This window comes from Crotalus tigris, unplaced genomic scaffold (genome assembly GCF_016545835.1).
Source record: "Crotalus tigris isolate CLP2741 ecotype Arizona unplaced genomic scaffold, ASM1654583v1 scf7180000018549.3470463, whole genome shotgun sequence".
In the NCBI taxonomy this organism is placed as follows: Eukaryota; Metazoa; Chordata; class Lepidosauria; order Squamata; family Viperidae; genus Crotalus; species Crotalus tigris.
In genome coordinates, this window is record NW_024097072.1 from 1,743,259 (window position 1) to 1,759,647 (window position 16,389).

A 16,389-nucleotide genomic window follows, 5' to 3' on the forward strand; every position below is an offset into this window, starting at 1 on the left:
GCCAAGGTTGCCTACCCCTGAGCTAGACAGCCATTTGTCTGGAATGGTATAGGGTTTCCTACCATGGGCAGAGGATTGGACTAGAAGACCTCCAAAGTCCCTTCCAATCCTATTATTCTACGTTCTCCATTTTCTCTTCTTTCCTTCTGTACTACTCACCAGCTTTCTTTAAGAGAAGGGTCATGGGAGCAAAACAATCCCTTTCTCCTAATTTGGCTCCTCTTTGGAACCATTTGGAACCGGAGTAATCACTTTTGAAAAGACTGACAGCTTTTCCATCATTCTTGGCTCACTGGACCAAATTCCACTTGCTTATCAAAAGCCCTGGTGCCAAGGAACAAAGCCGGGCACTTAAACAAAACTGGCACCAGACATGAAGGCCAGAAAACAACAGCAAGAGCCTGAAAAACACATTTTTGGAATAGTTGACCCAGCTTTGAGGGCTAGGCTTTAAATGTGTTGCTCAGGGGCTCACTGTTGCTTTTCAGTTTCTGTAGAACATAGAATAATAGGGCTGGAAGGAACCTTGGAGGTCTTCTAGTCCAACCCCCTCTGGTGCCAGGTTTGTTTAAGTATCTGCTTCAGCATATGAGTGCTCAACACTAGGGCTTTTGATAACCTGTGGGATTTGATCCAATGAACCAAGAATGGCTGACCCTGGAGATTTTTCTGCCTTCCTTGGGCTGGTAGAACTGGCGTTAGGGATCTTTCTTCCTAAAAAATAATCATCATATTAATACATTTCTTTTCCTTCCATTTATTTGGACTGCCTTATCATCAATCCTGTTACAGCCCTTATTTTAGTTTATTTCCCCCACCAAATTCTAAATATTTTTACTAGTAAAGGTTTTCTCAGCGATTAGTTACATTTACATTGACAGACTTGATTCTATTTTTTCCGTATAAGCCTTCTCACATTTTTACGTTTCTTAAGTATTAAATATAAGAGTAAAAAGAAAGGGGGAAAGGAAAAAAGAATGAAAAAGAAGTAAAAAATAAAAAAGAATAGAAGAAAGCAGTAATAACGGAACATAGGCAATAACATAATACTTAAAATATATATCCCTCCTAGATTAATAGTATTTATTGTCTCAAATTTCTTATTCTTTTTAATCATAGTTAAGAATATATTTAATCTTTAAACATTCTCAAGTTTTACTCAATTTTTGCAATTTCTGCTTGGTGTAATACTTTGCCCATCAGATGACTTCCGTACTTGGAAGAATGATTAAACCAAGCGGTGGTTGAACATTCCATGTGCAGGCAATAACCCTGCCAGTGGAATGGAAATAGAGGTGATTAAAAATGCTCCTATTTTAAATTAATTGGCCCATTTCACTATATGCAAACCAGATGCAAAGACATTGGTTTAAGCTGTGGTCTGTTCAAACAGATTTAAGAGTGTTTTGCCATGATAAACTATCTTATGACATTTAGTTGTGGTGTATGCATTTCTTTGGTATGTTTTTGGGTGTTAAAAATATTGATTAGCTTGGATTGAGAATGCTGCTTAGATGCTCAGCCTTTAAACCATTTTTAAGTCTGCCATATGAATATATAGGTAGTCCTCAACTTATAACCACTATTGGGACCAGAATTTTCTTTGCTAGGCAAGGCGGTTGTTAAGGGAATCATGCCTGCTTTTACAACCTTTTTTTACCATAGTTGTTAAGTGAATCATACAGTTATTAAGGAAATCTGGCGTTCCTCACTGACTTTGCTGATCAGAAGCTGGCTAAGGTCAAAAATGCGATCACACAGCCTTAGGAAGTTACAGCTGTCGTAAATACCTTCCAAATTCAGGCCAAGTCCCTGAATTTGATCATGCGATTGCAGAGATGCTGCGGCGGTCATAAGTCAAAAATGTTTGGTGCCATTGTAACTTGGAACGGTCGTTAAACGAATGATTGTAAGTCAAGGACTACCTGAATAGTGTTGGGTCCACAAAACTTCTGTTAATCCATAAAGAACACACAGGACCTTAAATTTAGGGCCCGAATTGAAATATTAGAAGTATTTACATTTTGATTTTTTAAAAGTTTCTGGTGTGTTAACTTATTTTTCTCTCTCCATCCCCCCTTTACAGTAGTTGAAGACCTGCACTTCATGGAAGAAGGAGACATCTCTGTGTTGACCAGCAAACATCCAAGCCCTCATGGATTCTGAGCACTCTGTTGCTGCCCAGTAGCTGGAGAAGTGGGATGTTTACGTGGAAGTGTCTTATTTTGGGGGCTGTGCTGGTCATAGCCACACTATCCACTGCAAGACCAGCGCAAACCTTGCCAGAACAAGGTAGGCACATCACCTGCTTTATTCGTGTCCATTGGTTTGTTTCCATTCTTACGTGTTCTACGACCGTGTTGTTGGTTAATGGGAATTCTCTGTCAAACATAGACCCAGAAGAACCGAATGTAACGCTCATAATTTCTCACCAGGCACAATATTTTATTGGGTGTGTATTACAGTATATCAGTCCAAGATATTTTCTTCACCAGAGGGGAGGGGGGAAAAAAGGTCTCTCTTCCTCCGTTCTCATTCATAAAACCTGGCAGGTTGTACGTTTTCTACTGGCTGTGTGACCTGTGCAGGATTGACCATGTGAGATAATTCAAGGAAATCCGGTTCTCCAGTATTTGCAAATCTCCAAACTGAAGCAAGAGGGTTAGGGGGAAAGTTAAAAAAAAATAAAAATAAAAATAAAGACAGCAGTTGATAGTGCAGCGGTTCTCAACGTTTGTGTGACGGCGACCCCTGTCACACAAACGTTCTGCGCATGCGCGGCGCGCATGGGGGCAGTGCCCTTATGCGCAGCACGCATACACGGCGCCACCCCCTGAGGGGAGAAAATGGTGGATCGCCTTCTTTGGCGACCCCCGAAAAATGGTTGATCGACCCCAAATGGGGTCGCGACCCATAGGTTGAGAACTGCTGTGATAGTGTGTAATCAAAGATATTATCTTGACTCTTTTGTCACTCCTCACTAAATCAAACCTAACATTTTACGAGTGATTGCAGACTTCGTTTTATATTCTGCGACTCATAATAGGTTGTCTGTCTGCACAGTCAAATGCCTTTCCCAAGTGACACTATTGATCTGCATTCACGTAACATTGTAAACACACACTCTAGTTCACCAAATATAAAGATTTGGTTTCCAAAACATACGGTGCCATAAAAATGATCTTAAGGTTTAAGATGAACTGATCCTCACTATAGGCCATATTATAGTTTGTGAGGGCAGAGCCTGGGGGCAGAGTGAAAAAGGGGATCAGCCTAGCATTCTGATATAGTCACAAGCAAATTAAGTCCAATCCCCCTTGAATCCTATTGGCCCTTATCTAACTCTAACCAGATGTTGTCTGTTGGTTGAAAAGATTCCTTTGTATGGGCTTTAGCAATAAATCAGTTTAATTGAACCTTCTTGTGTGGACTTGATCTTTCACACCTGAGAGTTTGTTTAATCTTGTCTTATTCAATAGACCACAACTGTTGGAATACAGACAATGTACTAAGTTGCTATGGCTTACAAACCGTGTTAGTTGAGTCTGTACAGCATGTCAATCCAACATCAAAAAACCCAGTTTACAGTATATGAATCACCAAACAATCTATCCCAATGCACTGGCACATTTAATAAAGACATTGTCATACAATGCCATGTCCAAACAAATAATCCAGGCTTTTGATGATGGCCTGATTCATGTAACATGCTAAGACAATGGCTACATTCTCACAACCTACTCATCAACAAAATACTCAATTCCATTTTTACTTGTGGCCTTCTCCCTGTATGTCCCATTTATGGTTTGGAATGATTGTTTTTCTTCTCAGGCAAGAATTCTGTAAGATTTTGTGTCCAAAGCTGGCAACAGATGGATGATGTTACTGCACAAGAGAATTATCCCAAGGTGCTAGAAGAAGGTTAAAGCTGCAAATTATGAGCTAGAATAAATATTCTTTCATGTTGAAGCCGGTGGTTAGATCAGAAGCCAGCCAAAGTTACTGTGCTTTTGATCAGACAAGGACAGGGAACCAGTTTGGTTTATTTGGACTTCAAAGCTATCACCCTGATGTGAAGCCATCTTGCACATCTGTATTCATTTCTATTATTTGAAGCCTATGAAGGTCTGTCACGATATTTATCCGCTGTCCTTTTTGGCTGCAGCATTCTTCCACCCACCTGCAAAAGGACATTTTCTCATGGCAGTTGCAAAAATTAAAAACAAACCTCGTGATCTGGAAACATGTTTGGGTCTCAGGCAGCATTCCACATTAGCTTATCAAAACAAAAAGGCAGACTTTGAATGATTAATTGCCGAGCTCCTTATCATCCAAAACAATCTGTTAATCCCTTCTAAAGAGTAATCTGCACTAGATTCACAAGCAGCCTGGGTAAATGTTCAGAAAACTGGAAAAGAAATAGGAAAGTTAACAGCACACTAACAGTTACTGAAAGATAACTAGGAGAATGAAGTCTAGCATGAAAGCGTGTCCCATTTCTTTTATCAACCTCTCCCAGATGAAAAGTGTCATTTTGCTAAATGTGCAGCAGTTAGTTTCCAGGGTCATAATACAATTTGTGGGCTAATATTTTACAGGAATGAAGGTAGATATAAGTGTCCCAAGATAATGTTGCAGGATCCGGCCATCAACACTTTAATCAACACCTAAAAGCTATACACAGTCAGAAACCCATATAAATAAAATGCGTAGGGCACATATTCTAGAGAGAGAGAGAAATTCCCTAATGATGGGCTCTAGCACAAGCTCCAAAGCTTGGAAGAATAAACCCTTGGTCCTGGTGACAGACTCAGACTGGATCCTACTAATATTTTAATTAGGAGGCAACAAAAATGTTTTTTTGCATTTTGCTGGATCAAATTGCACAATCCCAGAGGGGCAGTGAACCATCTGAATGGTGCCTTTCTTTATTTCAGTTAGAGAAACATCGCTATTCCACAAAAACTAATCTTAATTGGATCACAGTTACAAAAGTTCTCTACCTTTAGATTCTGGGATGGACGTATTTAGGTAGGTTTCAGGATACGAACACCAACAATACGACAGGCAGGGGGAAGGCTGCATCTTTCATCCCTAAAGGCTGAGCCTCTGTGCCTCCTGTGGTTAACCTTCAACTTTATGGAAATGGCAAATTAGCTGCTTTGCAATTTTGCCTCCAGCAGAGCTAACAGCATGTGGCTGGCGCTTTATTCATTAGACACTGACTCAGCTTGATATAAATGCCCAACCACGATTTATTATGGCCTGTGATAGTCTTTGGTGATCACAGATTTAAGCATCTCTGTATTCAAACCCACCTGAGGTCCATGTGATGCCTTTGAATGTTGACTCAAGGGGATAGGATTTGCAGACCGAGACATGCACATCTGGAAGGTGCTTGATTGTAGAAGACTGTTATAGCTTTTGCACTCTATGGAATCCATTCTCCGTCTTGGTAATTCCTTCCTAAAATTTGACGATTTCTTCCTAAAATAAAGAAAAAAGTATTCACATGCAATGGTATTTGGGCTGCTCAAATTCCCAAAGCCTTCAAACAGAATTAAAACAAAATGGAAGCAGTGTGTGGACTTGCCAACCATACAGAGATATTCTCGCCAGTTGTATCCTGTCACTGAGATACCAATTGATCCACCTATTCCTTGATTGACAGTGTAGGTATTTAGAATTGAAGCTCAAGATTCTAGATAAGGAAAGTATATGAACATCTCCTTATGCTCTCAGATATATCATAACCTTGACTAACGTGGATTTTTTTTTTACATGTATGGATTATTTGGATTTTAACTGAAAGAAAATTGAATCTTCAAATCAGACCCTTTTAAAGGAAATTAGAGCTAATAGAACAGCACTTCAAAAAAAAAAACAGGAATTCAAATAGGTATAGAAGCAGCAGAATACCCTCATATTCTTTTGATGGCTATAAAGTTGATGAGTAAAGCAACCTGAGAGAAATGTGGTAGTTTTCATTGACAGCTTGTTTTTCAGAAATGAGTCAGTGTGAAGTTTACAGATGGGCTCGTTGAATCTGGAGCTGAATGAAACCTTGATAAGAGACCCTCCCTAACTTTAGATGTAAACTACTATTCGTGGGTAAACTGAAGTTTATGCTTTTCAGAGTATAGTTAATAGCTCAGAGTGCACAAGTTTGGGGTTTGTTTTGTTTGGCTTATTGGTCTCTTTGAATCAGGGCTGACACCTGGTGACTGCTTGGACAAGATTTCTCGACAAGGTTTCAGAAGTGGTTTTACCATTGCTCACTTCTTAGAGCGGAGTGATAGTAACGGGCCGAAAATTACCCAACTGGTTTTGTGCCTAGCTAGAACTCTCAGTTTCTATCCCAGCCCCTTAATCATTGTATCAAGCTGGCTCTCTTAAGTGCCTACAAAGGTGTGTGAAAATTTTCCATGCTGCTCCTCCGAGGAAGCATAACATAGAACATAGAATTATTGGGCTAGGAGGGACCTCGAAGGTCTTCTAGTCAACCTTCCTACTCAAGGCAGGAGTCTTTACACCACCCCACTCAAATGGTTGTCCAATCTATTTTTGAAAACCTCCAGGGATGAAGCACCCACGACTGTGGGAGGCTACCTGTTCCATTGATTAATTGTCAGAAAATTGTGATCTCTTTATTCCACCCATTAACATAACTCGATAAGGAAATTAGCCCAAAGGTTAGATACTGAACAGAATTGCAGTTATTATTTTTCCCATACCTCAATCACAGATAAGATTGAAGGATAGGCGCAGCTCTTTCTGCATTGTGCCAATATTAGCTGAATTCCTGAATCTGGGTATATTCTCCTTTAATAGGCTTATTTTTCTAACTGCATTGATTTATGAAGTTGTATTTTTAGCATCCCATAAGTGAGTTTGCTTTTACAGATCACTTGAGTATGCCTCAGATAGTGCTTAGTTTTTCGGAGATAGGTTAGGAAAAATGTTTTTAAAGTGTTTACACATCTGGCTATTTTTTTTTCCATACCAGGACAAAGTATATATAGCTCAGAGTTGGTTTTTGTTGGTTCTTGGCATTCACAAAGCTCTGAACTCAGTCCAACCAAGCTCAGAAACACCAAGAACCTAATGGACCATTGTTTCTGAACTTTGGAAGCTTTCAGAAATGTGGACTTCAACTCCCAGAATTTTCTTCATGGCTGGATGGAGAATTCTGGGTGTTGAAGTCCACATATCATAAAGTTTTCAAGGCTGAGAAACACTGACACAGACTGATCTCTGTATCTCCCAAAAATCAGTTTCTGGGGCCTAAACACATTTATTGGATGAGGTCAGCAGTCTGGTTGACTCTTTCCACCAATTTTTGTGGGAATTTTTCAAACTGGAAAAAATAGATGTGATTGGCTCAGGAAGCCGTAACCAATCCACTGGTCAGCTTTTTGAGGTCAAAAAATAGTTTGAAATAATTGCGTAACCAAAAAACCTGGTTTGGTTTGTTGCCCAAAGTGAGCAAAGTGGGAACCATACATTTTTGTTATTGTGTATGTAGCCATAATATGCTCCATTTGATTTCAGTTAGCATATTCTTTGGCCAGATGTGGCACTGTCAAGAAGCCATAGTTAGATTCAGCCTGGTCTTGTTGCTGTGTGAAATCTGTGAATGGTAGCTGAGGACGAGACCCAACCTTGAAATTCTTCTAGAAGTCTATCAAAATATGGTTGTGCCAACAGGCTGGGGGATCTTAAGGAAATAATGGCGGCCTCTTGTTGCCTGTTAACAGGGAATCATCTCTCCTAGGCTTTTCAATAATAACGCTGATGTTTTTAATTGCAGAGTGGTTTTGTTTATTTTATATTCTCCTTTTATTGCGCACCAATCCTGAGTCAGATTTTCTGAGATGGGTGGCTATAAGAAATACGACGAAGCAAATGAATAAATTAAAGGCAAATAAACATTGGTAGAGATTCACTTTCCAGACTTTTCTGGGCAGATTTTTGTGTCAAGTATGCATTGGGGAGGGGGACGAGGGTGCTGTTTTGGTTGGGGTATTTTGCAAACTGAGCCGGGGCACATGAAATCTAAGGAGGGCAGGAATTTGGCTCAGCTGAGGGGTGTGTAGAAGCCGGGCTGAGGGAGCGAGAGAGAATTGGTGACCGGCTGATTTGTTTGATGCTGTGATTAATTACTAGGCTGTGGTCCAGGGGAGATGGGAGATGGAAAGAGAAGAAAGCAGTTACTGAACAACCAGGAGGTCAAAGGCCATGCCTAGCAGCTGGGGCATGTTTTTACAACTCCTTTTCCTACGGGAAAGCAAAAGTATTGCATTTTCCTCCCTGGCTCCAGCCTTGCAAACAAAGGAAAGCCCCCCCACACACACACTCTGGCATACAGTCTCCCCACCCCACCCCACCCCCGTCCATTAAAAATAACTCTTGAGTGACAACAGGCTCAATTTAAGCTTGAAAAATCCAATCTGCCTAAAGATTTATTGCTAACTTTTGCCCAAACTATGTAAGGGTGGAGAGTGGAGCCTGAAGAGGGAATGCAGGTACCCTTAAAAAAAAAAAACAATGCATCATACCAAGATGAAAATGAATGAGCCAATTAGCTAGGTAAGGTTTCCTGCATCTCTGCTGAGGATTTTGTTTAGGGCATTTTTTAAGAATCTGTGCAGGCTACTCTTTCGGATCTCTGTGGCGTTTGACAAGGATGACGGTGCTATCTGTTCAGTCCTGTCTGATTGTCCCCAATTCTATGGACATATTTCTCTCCACATTTTTCCGATCTTTAGAGCTTCTTAGAGTTTTTTTACCCTCTGGCTGATGTGGGCTTTGATGGTGTCTAGCTATTATGTTTTTGGGCAGCCTCGTTTCCTTTTACCGTTGACCATTCCAGGCATAACTGACTTTTCCAGTAAGTTTGATCACACGATGTGGCTGAAATAGGTAAGGTGAAATTTTGTGATTATTTTTGCCTTCCAGCGATATGATTGGCTTTATATACTCCAATATTTGCTGGATTGTTACCTCTGCAGGTGCCTTCTCCAACAACAGAGCTCAAACAAGTAATCTTTTCTCCTGTTTCCTAATTTCTTTCTTCCCAATTTTTTTTCATGGCCCAATGTTGGGTCTGATTTATCTGGCCAACAGAGAAAGCTTGAGGGAGACATGATAACATCTTCCAATACTTGAGGGCCTGTCACAGAGAAGATTTAGTCTCCAAAGCACCCCAATGGATAGAAACTAATCAAGGAGAGAACTAAGGAAAAATTTCCTGGCGGTGAGAACGATTAACCAGTGGAATGGCTTGCCTTCAGAGGTTGTGGGTGCTCCAACACTGGAGGTTTTCAAGACAAGACTGAACAGCCCATTTGTCTGGGATTTTATAAGGACTCCTGTCAAGGTCCCTTCCAGCTTTAGGATTTTATGATTACAGTGGTACCTTGGTTCTCAATTGCTTTGAACCTCATCAGATTTGGCACTCAGCACATTTTGATGCAAAAAATCTGTCCCATTACTCGTTGTTTGTTTGGTACTCCATGCACAAGCTAGAACTTGTCGTGGTCAGCTGCCTTGTGACTCACTACGTTATTCCTTATGGGGAAAATGTGTTTGGTACTCATCGTTTTTGCTACTCGTCCCTTGTCCTGGAACCAATTAACAACAAGTACTGAGGTATCACTGTATATAAATACATATAGTTCATTCTGCCTGGTTTGTTCAGCCCATGCAGAGGTGTTGGGGTGCCCTCAAATGATACTGAACCCAGAATTGCAACTGTACTGAGTTTTTCAATACACACCTGTATGCCTTAACTCTAGAGAGCAGATGGTACTCTTCCTTATAGTCTCTCTGAGGGCAGACAATTCTTTTTCAGAACCTTCAATTATTGAAAAATTAAGGAAGTCCCCTGAGCTTTGATCTGGGAGAGGTGGGTTTTTTTTTGGGGGGGGGTAAGATTTACAGATTTTACATTCAACTTCTGTTCTCTCTCTCTGAATTTTGAAAAGCAACCATTTTTAAGCTGAGTGGATCTTGCGCGTTATTATTATTGATATGCAATACACTTATAGAAAATCGGATTGATTAAACAAGAGACAGCTGGTTAAATTAGCCTTGGATGAGTCAGGCAAGCACAATCTTTTTTTTGTGCATTTCAAATTGGGGATTTTATTGCAAAACGTTTTCCAAGGTACAAAGATTGCTGGACGAAGACCTGGTCAAAGATGATTGAGAAATAGTCACTATTTCCCTCCCCCTCCCCCCCCCCGAAAAGGAATGCTGGCTAAAAGATGATTATTTGAACTGAAAGGCAACATCCTCTTGGCCTGGAAATCTGAGACTGCGTGGAGCCTGGCAGGCTTTCTCTGTGCCAAGGAGCTGATTTTGCTGAGTCTCGTCCCTGCTAAGCTCAGTGTTCCCAAACCTCTCTAATTCTCGCCCACAAATCATTAGAGATGTTGCTGTTTCCAAAACCGGAGGATTACTTATTAAAATAGCATCCTGCTGCTATGCTAAACCTGAAAGTGGACAGGCCACGCTTAGCACGGAAGCCACTGTTTTCCCTTCTAAATTGGAATTCAGGATGCAGTCTATATGAAAGCCCCAATGCTATCCTGCTGTCTCCTGCCTCAAGGGACGTGATGTGAAGAAATGGGAGGCCTGAGCAAAGGCATTGATAGAATATAGAATAATCGAGTTGAAAGGGCTTTTGGAGGTCTTCTAGTCCAACCCCCTGCTCAAGCAGGAGACTCTTACAGAATAACAGAGTGGGAAGAGACCTTGGAGATCTTCTAGTCCAGTGGTTCTCAACCTGTGGGTCGGGACCCCATTTGGGGTTGAACGACCATTTCACGGGGGTCGCCAAACAACGCAGTCCGCCATTTCCCCCCCCCCTTTTCCTTAGCTGTGCTACTCCCTTTTATTCTATTGGCTTTTGAAAGCCAATAGAATAGACTCTCTTGAATAGAGTCTAATTCTATTGGCTTTCAAAAGCCAATAGGAATTGTCCAGGCTGTCTCTGCCCTGCTGAGCCCGCCAAAAGTCCCATTCTGCAAACGGTGCTGCACCAGTTGAGTAGTCCTCGACTTACGACCGGTTGAGTAGTCCTCGACTTACGACCGGTTGGGGGTCGCGGCATTAAAAATGTTGAGAACCACTGTTCTAGTCCAACCCCCTGCTCAAGCAGTAGACCCTATGCCATTTCAGACAAACGGCTGTCCAGTCTCTTCTTTTTTTTATTGAAAACGTTTTATTAACAATTAACAAAAAAAATTTAACCCACAAACCCACCCACCCCCACCCCCCTACCCCCACCCCCCACTTCCCAGAGCCGAGTACAGGGTTATTACAAACATATTAAACAAAATCTAATTAAATTTAACAAATTATACAATAACTAAATTCATACTTAACCCTTAACTCCCTTTAAACCTTAATAGCATAATATTATAAACAAATCCATTTTAAAACAATTATTATAAAGAACCATAATAACAGTAAATAAACTAAATAATTTCCATTATAAAATGCTATTAATAATAATTATTATTTAAAATTTCCAGTCTCTTTTTGAAAACCTCCAGTGATGGAGCACCCACAGCTTCTGAAGGCAAGCTATTCTTTTGGTTGATTGCTCTCACCATTAGGGATTTTCTCCTTAGTCATCTTAGTTGCCTTGTCACAAATCCGGTTTATAATTCTTATTTAAATTTATTTTCCCTACAATGTTCAAAACATTTCTACTGGTTAAAATTTTCCCAGAATCTGGCTCCCCGCCTTGACTTTGCTTGTCAGAAGGCAAAATTTTGATCACGTGGCCCTGGGGATGCTGCAATGGTCATAAGTGTGAAAAATGGTCATAAGTCACTTTTTCCAGTGCCGTTGTAACTTCAAATGGTCACTAAATGAACTGTTGTAAGTTGAGGACTGCCTGTAATTAAAGCATTTAGAAATCTACTGCTAAGGTGTTGGATAATATTTATACAGTAAATCAGGAGAGAAGTACATGGATGTAACAGTAAGCTATAATTTAGGATTATTTGCATGAGTGGCAACAGACAAGAATGCCAGGTTCAGCCTTCATCATTTATACTTTCTTTCCTGTAGTAGGAGCACATTTTAGACTTACTTTTAACAGAATTGAAACTCCTACATCGGTATAAATTGAAACATGAGTTAAGATTTTAAAGCAAATTTTAAAGCAAGTTTTAGGCAGCTGAACCCATACAATCCACTTCAAATTCCGGATCCTTTGTACCAATTTAGAAAACTCATGTTTACGTATCATGTGTACCTCAATGTCATAAATATTATATAAATCATACTGTAAAGAAAAAGAATTATATCTTTAAAAAATTCCAGCGTCTACAAATTATTGAAATGATCCATTGTGCTTACTGCTTTACGTCATCTTTGGTTTAATATGATTTAAATGGGAAATTTAAGGATGCCAAAGATCTGGAACTATCTTTACTACACAGGGACATCTATAAAGTAGTACTCGTGACAGCAAATCATTCTCCTCTATTCCATTCTTGCCAAACCAAATTCCCTTTTTCCAATGTTGCTATGAATCCAGCTTTTCTTCAGCATTTTTCAGCTCAAGAGGCCTGCAGAACAGTCTGTACTACGCTACCATAGAGTAAATAAAGAATTCCGTACAATAAATCAGCCAAAAGAACAGGATGAAACGGCCATCATACAGACACAGGTCACCATAAATAAAAGTCTTCCCAAAGTGGGGAGGGATTAAGAGAATTCTGGCCAAGACTCCCATATCAAGTTTTGTTTGGGTTTTTTTGTAGTTACGGCCAAACCTAATACTTTTTCCTCAGTGTGACTGCTGAGCATTCGTTCTGCTGGAAGGATTGAAATATGGAACATGTTATATAATAACAACAACAACAACAAGAAGAACAACTTTAATTGTCACTTTGAATGTACACCAATCATACATCAAAATGAAATTTCATTGCATACAGCTCTCAAAGGGCCTCCTCCGATGGACACTCCTTGTTCGTTCGTGGCCAGCTCAAGTTTCAGAAGGTCTCTAGGGAGTGAAAGATGGCCAACAGGACAGATGGAAACAAGCTCCATGTGGAGATATATCTTTTGCTCCCTAGACTCAGATTTATGACAGTTGCAGTTCCTGGGGGTCACATGATCACCTTTTGTGACCGTCTAACGCAGGGGTCCTCAACCATGGCAACTTTAAGCTTTGCTGGCTTAAAGTTCTGGAATTCTGGGAGTTGAAGTCCGCAAGTCTTAAAGTTGCCAAAGTTCCGATTGCAGTGAACATAACTGGTTGTTCTCTCCACCACCACCACCACCACCCCCGTTGCATATTTGAGGGCGTTGAACGTCTTCGTTAACTCCTGGCTTTAATAAGCTGGAAAACCTAGTTCTGGGTTGGGGTTCTGATTTGGGAGGAAGAAGTCCTTTAGGGAACGGATAAGGAGCATCAATAGCTGTTGCCCACCGCTACCCCTCCCACCCGCTCAGCAATCCGAGTTCAGCCACAGAGTTTGCCAAAATAAGAAACAGATGTTGCACATGGCTTCTGTGCAGCTGGATGAAGAGAAAGCGATGGCTAATACCTTTGGCACACCACCCCGGCAAAACTGATCCTTGCCAGCCTTCAGGAAAGGCCAATTAGAAGGGGGTTCCCCTCCAACTCTTCCTCTCCCCCAACCCCAGATAAAAAGAGACTGATCCCCAGAGGCCCAGCTAAGCACTTCCTGTTGGGATTAAGGGATCTGGGGTGGCTGTGTGTGTACATGCACACGATTGCGCTCTCTCTCTCTCTCTCTCTCTCTCTCTCTCTCTCTCTCTCTCTCTCTCTCTCTCTCTCTCTCTCTCTCTTTTCAGGAAATACCTTTAGTAAGCCCTGGTGGTGTTTCTATGGCAACAGCGGAGGGGACCTGCTGATCTCAGCCATTCAGTTTTTTTTTATTTTTATTGTTCTGGGCTCCCTTTGTGGCTCTGCATCCACACAGGGGCTGGCCAATAACTACCATTTGCCCTTTGGGGGGAAAGGCTCTGAATGCAAATGTGATTTAAAAAGAAAAACAAAATAAGAAAACATTCAGAGGGACTCACCCTGCACAGGACAGTTTGCATGCAACACCCCCCCCTCCCTCCATTTAGGGTCCCCTCTGAGTATCCAAGCAGTAAAAGTTAATCCACCTGGGAGGAGGGCGTGGGTCTATCCACCTGGAGATGGGCTTGGGAAAGCAGGAAGCAGAAGAAAAACTACTTCCTCCTCTTCTTCCTCCTCTTCCTCCCCCCCTCCTCCTCTTCTTCCTCCTTCTTCTTCTCCTCCTTCTCCCTCCTCCTTCCTACTCCCACTCCCCTTCTTCTCCTTGCCCCCCCCCCTCTAAGAACCTGTAGAGTTCGCCCTTTGTCCCTGCCTTGCCTGGCTAAATTGGGGTTTTCATTTCATTTCAAAGCTGCATTAAAAAAAATCAATTGCCCAAGCTGGGAGAAGACCTTTTGGGTGTTACATCACACATGATGTCCAGCCTCGTTTCATAAACCATTATGTAACGCTCCTGGCAGGAGCTGGCTCCTTCTCCAGCGCACTGGGACGTCCCCTCCCTCTTTGGCTCACTCCAGGCTCAGATTCTCAGATTACAGCCTTGAGCGGGAGATATTAGAGACGCTCTTTTCCAAATCTCTGGAAGGACACCATGCAGAGGTTTTTGTGGTTGGCCATCAATCTTTGTTTTTTTCCAGCACGCTGTCACCGAAGCATGCATATTCAGGCTTCCTGTTTGCCCAGGACAAACGTTCTTGGTGTTTTGTTTATACACTCAGGATCCCAGGACCTTTGCGGGTGATGGGTGTTAAAGATTGCCCTTTCTCTGTCTTGTAATATTTTAATCGGAAGGCAAAGAACGTCAAGGGACGTGGAAGCCATCCAGAAGCAACTCAAGAGCCATCCAGCCCAAGATCTTGTTTCTGATATATACCAATGGAATATAGCAGTGTTTCCCGATGACCAACCAGAATCCCTTAAGGCAGGGACGTATCGCGACTTTCCCCCCATTGTCGGCAATGGGTGGGCGTGGTTTCAGCATGACGCATCCGGCCCATGGGCCGGCAGTTTGACATGCCTGCCTTGAGGAGTCCTCTGTCAGCCTTGGTCATGATCTTATTAATTGCTCAGCATAACAGAGAAGGAAAGGACCTTGGAGATCTTCTAGTCCAACCCCCTGCCCAAGCATGAGACCCTATGTCATTCTAAACAAATGGCTGTCCAATCTCTTCTTAAAAACCTCCAGTGATTGAGCATTCCACCATTTCTGAAGACAAGCCAAACCACTGTCAGGAAATTTCTCTTGAATTCTAGATTGGATCTCTCTTTAGTGATCTTCTAACCATTCTTCTCCTGCCCTCAGGTGGTTTGGAGAATAAGTATCCTTCTCTTTGTTAGATGACACACACAACTCTTCACTGTACCTTTTAGCCTCCAGACCCCTAATCATCTTTGTTGCTCTTCTGTGCACTCTTTCTAGAGCAGACATGTCAAACACAAGGCCCAGGGGCTGGATGCGGCCCGCGAAGTGGTTTCATGTGGCCCGTGAAGCCATCCTGGAAACAGTGAGGGAACGGCCCCCACTGCCCTGGCCCTGGCCCAGGCCAGCCAGGAGCCAATGTACAATTTTGTGGTGGCCATCTATGCTGAAACACATTCAGTCTTAGCTCCACAAGGCCGTCTAGAAACACTATGCCATTTATTGTTAATTCCAGCAGTGTAATAGGTTTGGTCTTCTTATTAGCCCTGAATGGTAGGAGTGATGTCATGCAGATGGCTAAAAAGAAAAAAGAGAGAGAGAAAGAATCGAAACCACTGAGAATCTGGGAATGAGAGACAGGTCCTGCATTTCAGCCACTGTTATGGAAATTTCCTGGATGCAGGCCCTGATGATGGGAGACTCCGTTAAGGAATTACTCTTTTCTTTTCCAAAGCTGGAACAGGCCCCAGGCAACTATCACATCCTTTGCACAATGGGAGCAAACACAAAGAGCCACAAAGATAATCTGGCTTATTAAAGATTTGTTCAAAATGGGGGAAAGTGGGAAAGGGGGGGTGTCAGGCTCCTTCAAGAGCTGGGTACACCTTCTGGAATCTCAGCCCATCTGTTGGCTGAACTGCACTCTAACCACAGTTGCCTCTGGCTGGCCTTTTCAAAAGCCATGATGGTGGCCTGCAGGGAACTTTTGAGCCTGATAGAATCCAGTCGTCAAATAAGGTTTTCGTTTTTCGGCATGTCTAAAAGACTGTGGGGTCCTTGGTGCTCTCTGAGCCTGGTTGTTTTCTCACAGACGTTTCATTACCAATCTAGGTAACATTATCAGTGCTATGAAAGGAGTAGGTTTTGTCTTATTTTATCTACTAGTGGCTTGCCC

General features: G+C 41.9%; 1 protein-coding gene across 6 annotated transcripts in view; it reads left to right on the plus strand.

The window, feature by feature from the left end:
- FGFR1 (fibroblast growth factor receptor 1) overlaps positions 1-16,389 on the plus strand; it is an 80,933-nt gene that overhangs the window by 22,722 nt on the left and 41,822 nt on the right. For all 6 annotated transcript variants that reach the window (XM_039354246.1, XM_039354248.1, XM_039354247.1 and 3 more), the window contains exon 2: positions 2,087-2,292. In XM_039354246.1, coding sequence (XP_039210180.1) covers positions 2,202-2,292 — 91 coding nt within the window. In that variant the 5' untranslated portion in view covers positions 2,087-2,201. The remainder of the gene's footprint in view (positions 1-2,086; positions 2,293-16,389) is intronic.